Here is a 12231-nt window from a genome sequence, read left to right as displayed (position 1 = left end):
AAATCGTATTCTAGGGATCAAAGTAAGAAACTTTGCCGAAGGAACCATACCTCTAAAACGAATTCTGATGTCCCCCCCTTTGGGTCGAACTTTTGGGTAGGGGCAATTTCAATTATACCTGCTGTGTCTTGTGGTGGCTTAAAAAAAACAACACAAGCAATTTTACGATCTGCAATTGTGTCACAGTGATACCTTCATTTTTTAAAACGCTTGAATAAAAAACCCACACAATCTTGGCAGGAATACTGTTCGTGATATTACATATATAAATAAATTAGCGGTACCCGACAGATGATGTTCTGGGTCACCCTGCTCCACATTTTGGTCGATATCTCGAAAACGCCTTCAGATATACAACTAAGGGCCACTTCCTTTTAAAACACTCATTTATACCTTTAATTTGATACCCATATCGTACAAACACACTATATCGCGATATCTGGAAAAAGCGTCCACATATAGAACTAAGGCTCCCTCCCTTTTAAAATACTCATTAGTACCATTCATTTCATACCCATATCGTACAAACAAATTCTAGAGTCACCCCTGGTCCACCCTTAGAACTATGGCCGACTCCCTTTTAAAATACTCTTTAATACCTTCCATTTGATACCCATGTCATACAAACACATTCCAGAGTTACCCTAGGTCTCAGCTGAGTATGTAATGTTCGGTTAGACCCGAACTTAGCCTTCCTTACTTGTTGAATTTCACTTTTTCATCAGCTAGCTTTTCGGTTGCTTAGTTTTTGAAGTCGAGTTCACCTACTATCCAATCTAAAAACATGTAGTATATATGCGTACCAAAGTGTGTATAAAAAGAATAGCAACAAAAGGGAAAGTGGAGGGAGTGGATGGAACCATCTGTTTTAACACCAGTATGAATGTAGGTCAACTCGAGTTCGAAAACTCGTGATGGAGAATTAAAATCCCAAAACGACACCTAGTACCCCTTGCCGTTTGCAATTTTTTTAATTTTTCTCCAATACCATTATATCTCTTATAATGAAAGTATACGAGAGCTTTGCTACCTAATACTATACCTCCGTACATAATAGATATTAAGTCTCTGAAAAGATTTAGCAGTAAATATTGCAAGTTATGTAAATAATAATACAGCAGTTTCTTGATTTTACGAACACCATCGTTGCAGGGTTTGTTCTTAAGATCGATTTTTTCGTAAAATCGAGTACCATAACATTATTCATATATTATTGATTAAAATAGCTAAAATAATCAGAGAAAATACACGTGTTTTTATACTCAGTTGAGCAGAGCTCACAGAGTATATTAACTTTGATTGGATAACGGTTGGTTGTACAGGTATAAAGGAATCGAGATAGATATAGACTTCCATATATCAAAATCATCAGTATCGAAAAAAAATTCGATTGAGCCATGTCCGTCCGTCCGTCCGTCCGTTAACACGATAACTTGAGTAAATTTTGAGGTATCTTGATAAAATTTGGTATGTAGGTTCCTGGGCACTCATGTCAGATCGCTATTTAAAATAAACGATATCGGACTATAACCACGCCCACTTTTTCGATATCGAAAATTTCGAAAAATCGAAAAAGAGCGATAATTCATTACCAAATACGGATTAAGCGATGAAACTTGGTAGGTGAGTTGAACTTATGACGCAGAATCGGAAACTAGTAAAATTTTGGACAATGGGCGTGGCACCGCCCACTTTTAAAAGAAGGTAATTTAGAAGTTTTGCAAGCTGTAATTTGGCAGTCGTTGAAGATGTCATAATGAAATTTGGCAGGAACGTTACCCTTATTACTATATGTATGCTAGGGCGGGTCGATTTAAAAATCGCTCATTGCTCTGTGAAAATCGTATTCTAGGGATCAAAATAAGAAACTTTGCCGAAGGAACCATACCTCTAAAACGAATTCTGATGTCCCCCCCTTTGGGTCGAACTTTTGGGTAGGGGCAATTTCAATTCTACCTGTTTTGTCTTGTGGTGGCTTAAAAAAAACAACACAAGCAATTTTACGATCTGCAATTGTGTCACAGTGATACCTTCATTTTTTAAAACGGTTGAATAAAAAACCCACACAACTATGTTTACGACATGCAAATGCATCACAGTGATGCCTTGGTTTTAAAAGGGGGTTGTAAACACGATAATTTCTAATAATTTTTTTTTAATTTCTTTTCTATTACTAAGTTAAATTCATTTTTTCATTTACATATGTTCTGACTAAATAAATTTCTAAAGAGAAAAATAAACTACAAAAAGAAAAAACATAGGCATTTGAAAGTGGGATTTTTCAAAATTTGCAAGTTCGACCCCAAAGGGGGGGGGGGGGGGGCATCAGAATTCGTTTTAGAGGTATGGTTCCTTCGGCAAAGTTTCTTATTTTGATCCCTAGAATATGATTTTCACAGAGCAATGGGCGATTTTTTTGCCTCCCCACAAATCTACCCGGCCTAATGTATGCTTAATAAAAATTAAATTTTAATTTTGAAGTCAAATTTTAAAAGAAAAGTTAATATCTTTACAGTATATAAGTAAATTATGACAACAATGAATTCCAGTAATGATATGGTGCAACAAAATACAAAAATAAAAGAAAATTTCAAAATGGGTGTGGGACCGCCCTTTTTCATTTAATTTGTCAAGGACACTTTTAATGCCATAAGTAGAACAAAAATTTACCAATCCTTGTGAAATTTGGTAGAGGCTTAGAATCTAGGACGGTAACTTATTTCTGTGAAAAAGGGCGAAATCGGTTGAAGCCACCCACAGTTTTTATACACAGTCGACCGTCTGTCTTTCCGCTCAGCCGTTAACACGATAACTTGAGCAAAAATCGATATGTCTTTACTAAACTCAGTCACGTACTTATCTGAACTCACTTTGTATTGGTGTAAAAAATGGCCGAAATCCGACTATGACCACGCCCACTTTTTCGATATCGAAAATTACGAAAAATTAATGCCATAATTATATACCAAATACGAAAAAGGGATGAAACATGGTAATTGTATTGGTCTATCGACGCAAAATATAACTTTAGAAAAAAACTTTGTAAAATGGGTGTGACACCTACCATATTAAGTAGAAGAAAATGAAAAGGTTTTGCAGGGCGAAATCAAAAGCCCTTGGAATCTTGGAAGGAATACTCTTCGTGGTATTACATACATAAATAAATTAGCGGCACCAGACAGATGATGATCTGGATCACCCTGGTCCACATTTTGGTCGATATCTCGAAAACGCCTTCACATATACAACTAAGCGCCACTCCCTTTTAAAACCTTCATTAACACGTTTAATTTGATACCCATATCGTACAAAAAAATTCTAGTCACCCCTGGCCCACCTTTATGGCTATATCTCGAAAAGGCGTCCACCTATAGAACTAAGGTCTACGCCCTTTTAAAATACTCATTAACACCTTTCATTTGATACCCATATCGTACCAACAAATTCTAGAGTCAGCCCTGGTCCACCTTTATGGCGATATCCCTAAATGGCTTCCATCTATAGAACTATGGCCCACTCCCTCTTAAAATAATCTTTAATACCTTCCATTTGATACACATGTCATACAAACGCATTCCAGGGTTACCTTAGGTTCTTTAAACTACGTGGTGATTTTCCCTAATTTGGTCTCCACAGCTCTCAGTTGAGTATATAATGTTCGGTTGCACCCGAACTTAGCCTTCCTTAATGTTTTAAACTTGTTTTACTCAAATAACAAATACAAAAAAATAACAAAAAGAAAAAATTCATTTCAGAATGGTTATCACCATATAACATACATACATATTGCATATTTCAGCTTAGGTGTATGCTCAGAAAAGTTGTTCGAACAATATCATGTGCTTAATTTAGTAGGACAGTATTTAATGTTTGAAATGTTTATGTAAAACATTAAATACTGTCCTACTGAATTAAGCACATGATATTGTTCGAACAACATTTCTGAGCATACACCTAAGCTAAAATATGCAATATGTATATATGTATGTTATACGGTGATAACCATTCTGAAATGATTTTTTTATACTCAGTTGAGCAGAGCTCACAGAGTATATTAAGTTTGATTGGATAACGGTTCGTTGTACAGGTATAAAGGAATCGAGATAGATATAGACTTCCATATATCAAAATCATTAGGATCGAAAAAAAATTTGATTGAGCCATGTCCGTCCGTCCGATAACTTGAGTAAATTTTGAGGTATCTTGATGAAATTTGGAATGTGGGTTCCTGACCACTCATCTCAGATCGCTATTTAAAATGAACTATATCGGATTATAACCACGCCCACTTTTTCGATATCGAAAATTTCGAAAAACCGAAAAAGTGCAATAATTCATTACCAAAGACATATAAAGCAATGAAACTTGGTAGGTGAGTTGAACTTATGACGCAGAATAGAAAATTAGTAAAATCTTGGACAATGGGCGTGGCACCGCACACTTTTAAAAGAAGGTAGTTTAAAATTATGCAAGCTGTAATTTGGCAGTCGTTGAAGATATCATGATGAAATTTGGCAGGAACGTTACTCCTATTAATATATGTACGCTTAATAAAAATTAGCAAAATTTTAACAAAAAATTTAATATCTTTACAGTATATAAGTAAATTATGTCAACATTCAACTCCAGTAATGATATGGTGCAACCAAATACAAAAATAAAAGAAAATCTCAAAATGGGCGTGACTCCGCCCTTTTCCATTTAATTTGTCTAGGATACTTTTAATGCCATAAGTCGAACAAAAATTTACCAATCCTTTTGAAATTTGGTAGGGGCATAGATTTTATGACGTTAACTGTTTTATCTGAAAATCGGTTGAAGCTACGCCCAGTTTTTATACACAGTCGTCCGTCTGTCCTTCCACATGGCCCTTAACACGATAGTTTGAGCAAAAATCGACATATCTTTAAGGAACTTAGTTCACGTACTTATCTAAACTCACTTTATCTTGGTATAAAAAATGAACGAAATCCGACTATGATCACGCCCACTTTTTCGATATCGAAAATTACGAAACATGAAAAAAATGCCATAATTCTATACCAAATACCAAAAAAGGGATGAAACATGGTAATTGGATTGGTTTATTGACGCGAAATATAACTTTAGAAAAAACTTTGTAAAATGGTTGTGACACCTACCATATTAAGTAGAAGAAAATGAAAAAGTTCTGCAGGGCGAAATAAAAAACCCTTGAAATCTTGGCAGGTATTACATATATAAATAAATTAGCGGTATCCAACAGATGAAGTTCTGGGTCACCCTGGTCCACATTTTGGTCGATATCTGGAAAACGCCTTCACATATACAACTACCACCTCTCCCTTTTAAAGCTGTCATTAATACCTTTAATTTGATACCAATATCGTAAAAACACATTCTAGAGTCACACCTGGTCCACCTTTATGGCGATATCTCAAAAAGGCGTCCACCTATAGAACTTAGGCCCACGCCCTTTTAAAATACGCATTAACACCTTTTATTTGATACCCATATCGTACAAACAAATTCTAGAGTCACCTCTGGTGCACCTTTATGGCGATATCTCGAAAATGTGTCCACCTATAGAACTTATGCCCACGCCCTTTTAAAATACTCATTATCACCTTTCATTTGATACCCATATCGTACGAACAAATTCTAGAGTGACCCCTGGTCCACCTTTATGAAGATATCTCGAAACGGCGTCCACCTATGGAACTAAGGATCACTCCCTTTTAAAATACTCATTAACACCTTTCATTTGATACCCATATCGTACAAACAAATTCTAGAGTCAACCCTGATCCACCTTTATGGCGATATCCCTAAATGGGGTCCACCTATAGAACTATGGCCCTCTCCCTCATAAAATACTCTTTAATGCCTTTCATTTGATACACATGTCATACAAACACATTCCAGGGCTTCCCCCGTGTTCATTTTCCTACATGGTTGTTTTCCCTTATGTTATCACCATAGCTCTCAACTGAGTATATAATGTTCGGTTACACCCGAACTTAACCTTCCTTACTTGTTCTTTTTGTTATTATTTTGCATTTGTTATTTGAGTAAAACAAGTTTAAAAAAAAACAAGTAAAGGTGTCTAAGTTCGGGTGTGACCGAACTTTATATACCCAGCGTGAGCTTCAATTGTTCATTTCATTTCAGATAAATTACTTTTCTACATAATACGTGGCACCGCCCATTTAAAAAAAAATTCTCCCCATTTCCTCTTACAAAAAAACTTGATAAGGGAAATATCATTGACTCAAAACTATTTTTTGCTAAGTTATAGCTTATTGTTCTAGTCTACGACTCTTTTAAACTTGTTTTATATTTAAGTTGCCGTGGTCTTTAACCGATCCCGTCCATTTTTACTAGAAACATTTTCTGCTGTAAGGAAAATATGTGTACACAATTTCATTACGATATGTTAATTTTTCTTCGAGTTATGGCTCCCGAAACATAGAAAATTGTTTAGTCAAAAAAGGGACGGTGCGACGCCCTTTTTTTTTAATTTTAAGTTATTCCTATTTATTGTTATAAATACATTTGGGAAATGAAATACCATTGACATAAAGCTCTTTTTTGCAAAGATATAGCTTATTTTATTCGTCCACGACCCTTTTAAAAATCTTTTATATAAAAGTGGGCGTGGTCCTTAGCTGATGTCGTTAATTTTTCTGCAAAGCATTCCTTATAGTAAAGGCAACCTCTCTGCCGAATTTTATTACGATAGGTTCCACGATTTTTGATTTATAATTAATATTATTTGTAAAATTGATTTTATCACAAGTGGGCGGTGCCACGCCCATTTAACATTTGTTTTCAAATTTTTATCAAGTCTCAATATCAGTCCACAATCCACAGTCCGGATAAGCTCGTGTACCAATTTTGGTGAAGATATCTCAATATTTACTCAAGTTATCGTGTTAACGGACAGGCGGACGGACGGACGGACATAGCTCAATCAAATTTTTTTCGATACTGATGATTTTGATATATGGAAACCTATATCTATCTCGATTCCTTTATACCTGTACAACCAACTGTTATCCAATCAAAGTTAATATAATCTGTGTGCAAAGCACTAAAAAAATACGTGTACTTTCTCTGATTATTTTAGCTACTTTTATTAATGTTTGAAATATTTATGTTAAAAAAATTCCCTCGCGAAGGACAGACATCTTGACGCGATGCGAGGGCTTAGTCGCTGACCACGGGACTATGCCACCCAGTAGGATGCAGGTTCATATGGATCACCACGACTTCGGTGGCCTAGTCCTAGTGTGAGTGATGACCAAGATCTGCCCCCTCCCTATCCAGGGTGTTATGCGGCACCGTGCCCATTGGATGGTTTTCAGCCGGGAGGTTACTCTGGCTGTGTTTGTACGGAGCCTCTCTGACACCGGGCCGCCTCAGAGAGTAGAAATGGTCTTACCGCGGTAAGGGGCTGCGGCGGACGACACTCCCCTTTCCAATAAATTGACCCTAAGCTGGCCTCGTCTAGCAGGGGGTCGCATGAACAAGATGAATAACAATGACAAAAAAAAGGATATTTGTCCTCCTCCACAAGGGGAAGGACTACACCAAGGGTACCCATACGCCATAGTGAGCTAGGTAGGGCTACCACGAATAGAGGAAAGAGCGACTTGGTGGGGGTCGGCAACAGTATGGCGGCGAAGGGGGTTGCGCTGGCAACGGCGAACCCTGACGTGCCTACTGATGCCGGACACCGACCAAGCGCCGGAACGGCAACCATTTTTCTCACATTTGTGGCAGGGGTCTCCCAACCTGGCCATTCCGAGCGAAGGGAAAATAGAGCCGCAACATCTATTTCTACCGGGGGAACGACTGCGTTGGAAAGACGAATCGGCTCCCCATCGACGACAAGAGGGCAACCTCAGTAAATACGGTTTTAGGTGATCTGACGTGGGCAAGCATCAGTATGGCGGGGAAGGTAGTTGCGCTGGCAATGGCGAACACTGACGCGCCTGCTGATGCTGGGCGCCCGTCCGATGCCGGTACGGCGACTGTACTCCCCACGGCTGTGACAGGGTGCCCACGATCTGGTCACACTGAGCCAAAGGAGAAAATAGCCATAAAAAGGACATCGCCGGGGGGTGCGACCGCGAGGGCAACTACGGATCGCACCCCTTCTCAAGAAGAGTCCCACAGGGGATCGTTCCACAGGAACAAAATAAGGGTTGCAAAAGTCCTGTCAAGGTATGAGGGCGTTCCGCTGGAAACGCTGTCAGAGAACGCCAGAAATTCTGTGGAAATGGCGCGAGCTCTGCTGCCGAATTTTCGAGGTTCTCGAAAGCGCAACCCCTTACAAGCGTCAAAAGTCCGACGAGGACATCAAACCCCCGCCGAAAAGGCACCAGAATCACCCCGCGGTAGCCAAACCCAGCTTTGCCGAGGTAGCCAAGGGCCGGATCCTTATAGGAATCCTGGACCGAGGGAATGACCGTGGTGCAATCCCTAAAGACCAGTGGCCGTACGTCGGGAATGAAATCGGTAACGCCGTTCTCGACGTGCTGATAAAGTCTCCGTGTAGTCCGCCGCGAGGTTCTGACGCAGGATGGTACCAGGGCCAGATCAAGGTAGTCGCTTGCGAAGACGCTATGTCTGTTGCACTGTACAAGGCAGCAGCCGCAAAGCTGGGACAAGTCTATCCCGGGGTGATTATTGAGGTCGTCGACATTCCGGCTCGGCCAAGGGCTAGGGCATGGGTTCCAGCAGTTCCAGCAGAACCTGAGAGAATTCTCAGGATGCTGGAGCCAATGAACCCAGCCCAGGACCTAGGAGACAAGTCGTTTTGGCCCTGAATAAGAAAGCTCTCGAGCCCCTTAGACAGAGCAACGGAAGAGTGTTTTACGGCCTCGACGGGGTCGTAATTCATGTATACCGTGGCGACACACAGCGCGCATCCCTTTCGAGTGCCTCTTTGGACACGGACATTAAGGCACCCGAAGTGGAAGCGGAGATCTCCGACGCCGAAAGCCTGGTTTCCGCCACGTCAAATTGCGCAGGGGCTCTTTGCAATTTGTCGATTGAGGATGCTCTGCTGGATAGCGACGGGGAGGATCACAACTTCACGGTGATGGAGGCAGGGGAGTCTGAGCAAGCTCATGCTGAGGTTTCTCCAGAAAAACCTGCACAAATATAAGGCAGCCACGGCTGCCCTTATCAGTTGCCTTTCGAAAGGCGACGTCGACGTGGTCCTTATCCAAGAACCCTGGGTGAATAACTCAAGGATTTGTGGATTGAGGGTCTTTGGGTTTAAGCTCATCCGAGCTGCAGATGAAGGTAAAGTTAGAACCTGTATTTTATTCTGAGCTAAACATCTTTCTCTTATCTAACTATAGCAATGGTGACGTTAGAGCGGCCAGCGTGGCAAGCGGAGACACCCAATTAAGGCTAGCCTCCGTGTATATGCCGTACGACGCAGAGGAACCTCCTCTGCAAAAGACGGTAAAGGACCTGGTGGCCGACTTAAGCAAAGGTCATCTGCTCACCGTGACAGACGCAAACGCCCACCACGTACAGTGGGGAAGTTCCGACATAAACACTCGTGGTGAGTCACTTTTTGATTACCTTTTAACAACTAGCCTGGTAGTTTGCAATGTAGGTAATGAACCAACTTTTATTACTAAAAACTGTAAAGAGGTTATTGACCTCACTATTTATAGCGAAAGCTTTTATGGGTCGTTTAAAAAATGGCGTGTTCTTGAGGAACATTCCTTCTCAGACCACCGGTATATTGAAGTAATGTTACAGTTCTTCGTTGATCAGCCCATTGCGAGACGTAACCCACGAAATACAAACTGGAAACTGCATAATGAGCTGTTAGCAAGAGAAGTACCAGCACTGCCCTCACAGAGCCCCTCATCAACGGAGGAGCTAGAGGGTCTGGTAGAAACCTTCATATCGGCATTCTCAAATGCCCCAGAACAGGCTTGTCCAATGCCAAAAATTCAACAATATAAGTCCAGACGCCGTTAACAATGATTTAACTGATCTGGACGTGAATAGACCCCTAGTGGGACTGATTGATCAACCGCTCAGGGGAAGGAAAGTGCTTTCCTCACTGGGGAAGTTTGATATAACACGATATGTCGCAAGGGGCACGCCCCTTTCTCCTACATGCCTAATTGTCCTTTTGGTGTATCAAGAAGAAAAAGCTTTGCCCTTCGGGCCATGTACTGCATTTTTTGGAGTCGTTTCCAGACAAATTAGTCTTTACTTCAACACTGAATAAAATATTTCGCCATTTTTTCCTCAATGGGACCGCACCAATGCTGATGTACAATGGCAAAAGTTTGTCTCTTGTGTATGTGTACCGTGGGGTACGGGATATTTTGCTAAATGTTAAGCTGCCATATGCGGAGGAAAATACCCCATTCAGATTGAGTTATCACCAAGATAACGATACAAAACATACTTTTCGGTTGGTATCTGAGTGGTTCAGAAATGGAATTGTTATATGTATGCAATGGCCAAGTCGATACTCTGACCTCAACCCGATTGGGAACTTATACTGTGACTTAAGGAGAAGATTGGCGTCCTTTTCATTTCAAAACAAGCGAGTTATTTTGGCAGAAGATGAAGGATTGGGATCGGATAGCACTCCATTGGAAACCTGCCAAAAATTTATTTAAGTCGTGACCAATAGAAAAGGCGAAGTTATACAAAACATGGAGGAGAAACCGGTCATTAAGAAAACAGTTGAGTAAGGAATTATACTTCAATGGTGTACTTTGATTTTTAAGAACAGTTTCATGCTCCTATTAATTTGACCTACGACATTTTTTTATTACAGTTATTACAGTTTTCTTTGAAATGGACGAATTATAATAATTTTCATATATTTAGCATTAGTAAGTAAAGTTATTAATATAGCCACCCAAAATTTGTTTTCATTCGCCAAATCTTTGCAATGATAGGGAACCAAAGCTGTGTACACCTATTATTTTGTCCATGAGTGCAAATGTGTATAATATGGATAATAATAAGTACTATTGTGAGTTATGGAAAATATCGAAATGGCAAGATCACAATAAAAGTTTGATATTTATAATGAAAATTCAGTCAATTAGTGATGATAGTAGTGCGCCTGATCTTGGTGGTGAGCCTGGTAGCGCGGGTGTCCGGCACTGTGCTGAACTGGTACTGCGGCGTATGCTTGAGCAGAAGCAGGAGGGTGGTGGTAATGGTGTACAGGAGCAGCACCAACCACTTTATGAGTTAGAGGCTCGCGTTCTACAACTGCGTTGAAACCGTTTACGGAGTCGGCAGTATACTTCACGATTCGGCGGAAACCATCGGCGTCATTTAAGGAGTATTCACCATGGACCACATCGCCGTCACGGCTTTCGGATTGGCTCTTTGAATCACCAGAAACGGCATCCTGAACATCATAAGCGAAATTGTACTGAGGATGAGGATCATCGGGATATTGTTCGTGGGCAGTGTGCTGGTTTTGCAACAAATGAACGGCATGTGCTGAATGAGCAGAAGGAGCGTGAGGAACGTGAGCTGATTGGGCAGGTGCATGATAAAAAGTCGGTTGTTCGGGATGATGTTGATGATCCAAAGGAATTCCATGCTGTTCATGAACCGAAACGATACCTGCCTGGGCAACGGCGATCAGAAGAGTAACTGCAAAGTACTGAAAAGAGAAAAAAAATATGTTGGTTAGTTATAAATATTGAACAAATCCTACAAAGATAACGAACTTTTGGCTCACAACAAATATGTGCCATGCCATACGAAATGCAAGAACTCACCTTGAAAGCCATTTCGTTTATTTATGATAGCACATGTAAAAATTACAAATTTTTTATCTTACTTTGTCCTCCCACTCCCAAGTGTGTGACTTGAATGCTAATGAATTTGCGTTGACTTTAAGTTTTTATACACATTTTTGGCTAAACTTATGGTCAAAGCCAGTGAACGGTATTTTTTTGATTTTGCCATTACATACCTGATTACTTTCCATTTATTTTATATCTAATCTTTTTTTTTCGAGTATTTGCAAGTCTACGATTTACTTAGTGTGCTTAAATATTGAAGATTTGCGCCGATCGGTTTATGAACGGCGGCGTAGGGTACCGCAGAAGACTGTCAGCGTACAAAATTCAAATAGTTTGACGTTAAAAACAAATATATTAGATATTTCAAATACTGTGCTTGTTATTTTGTATAGCTATGCAGCCACATTATCCGCATGAAAATAGAAAAATA

At 40.0% G+C, this 12231-nt stretch overlaps 1 protein-coding gene across 1 annotated transcript; it reads right to left on the bottom strand.

Annotated features, from left to right (window-relative positions):
* Positions 1 to 10775: 10775 nt before the first annotated feature.
* LOC137241812 (larval cuticle protein A3A-like) lies at positions 10776 to 11914 on the bottom strand. The gene is made up of 2 exons (XM_067769205.1): positions 11775 to 11914; positions 10776 to 11656 (listed from the first exon to the last, which is right to left on the bottom strand). Exons 1-2 carry the CDS (start codon positions 11784 to 11786, stop codon positions 11081 to 11083), a joined length of 588 nt encoding a protein of 195 aa, XP_067625306.1. The 5' UTR covers positions 11787 to 11914; the 3' UTR covers positions 10776 to 11080.
* Between the last annotated feature and the right edge of the window lie 317 nt (positions 11915 to 12231).

Source organism: Eurosta solidaginis, chromosome 1, assembly GCF_040869045.1.
Source record: "Eurosta solidaginis isolate ZX-2024a chromosome 1, ASM4086904v1, whole genome shotgun sequence".
In the NCBI taxonomy this organism is placed as follows: domain Eukaryota; kingdom Metazoa; phylum Arthropoda; class Insecta; order Diptera; family Tephritidae; genus Eurosta; species Eurosta solidaginis.
This window is presented reverse-complemented; position numbering and strand designations above follow the sequence as displayed.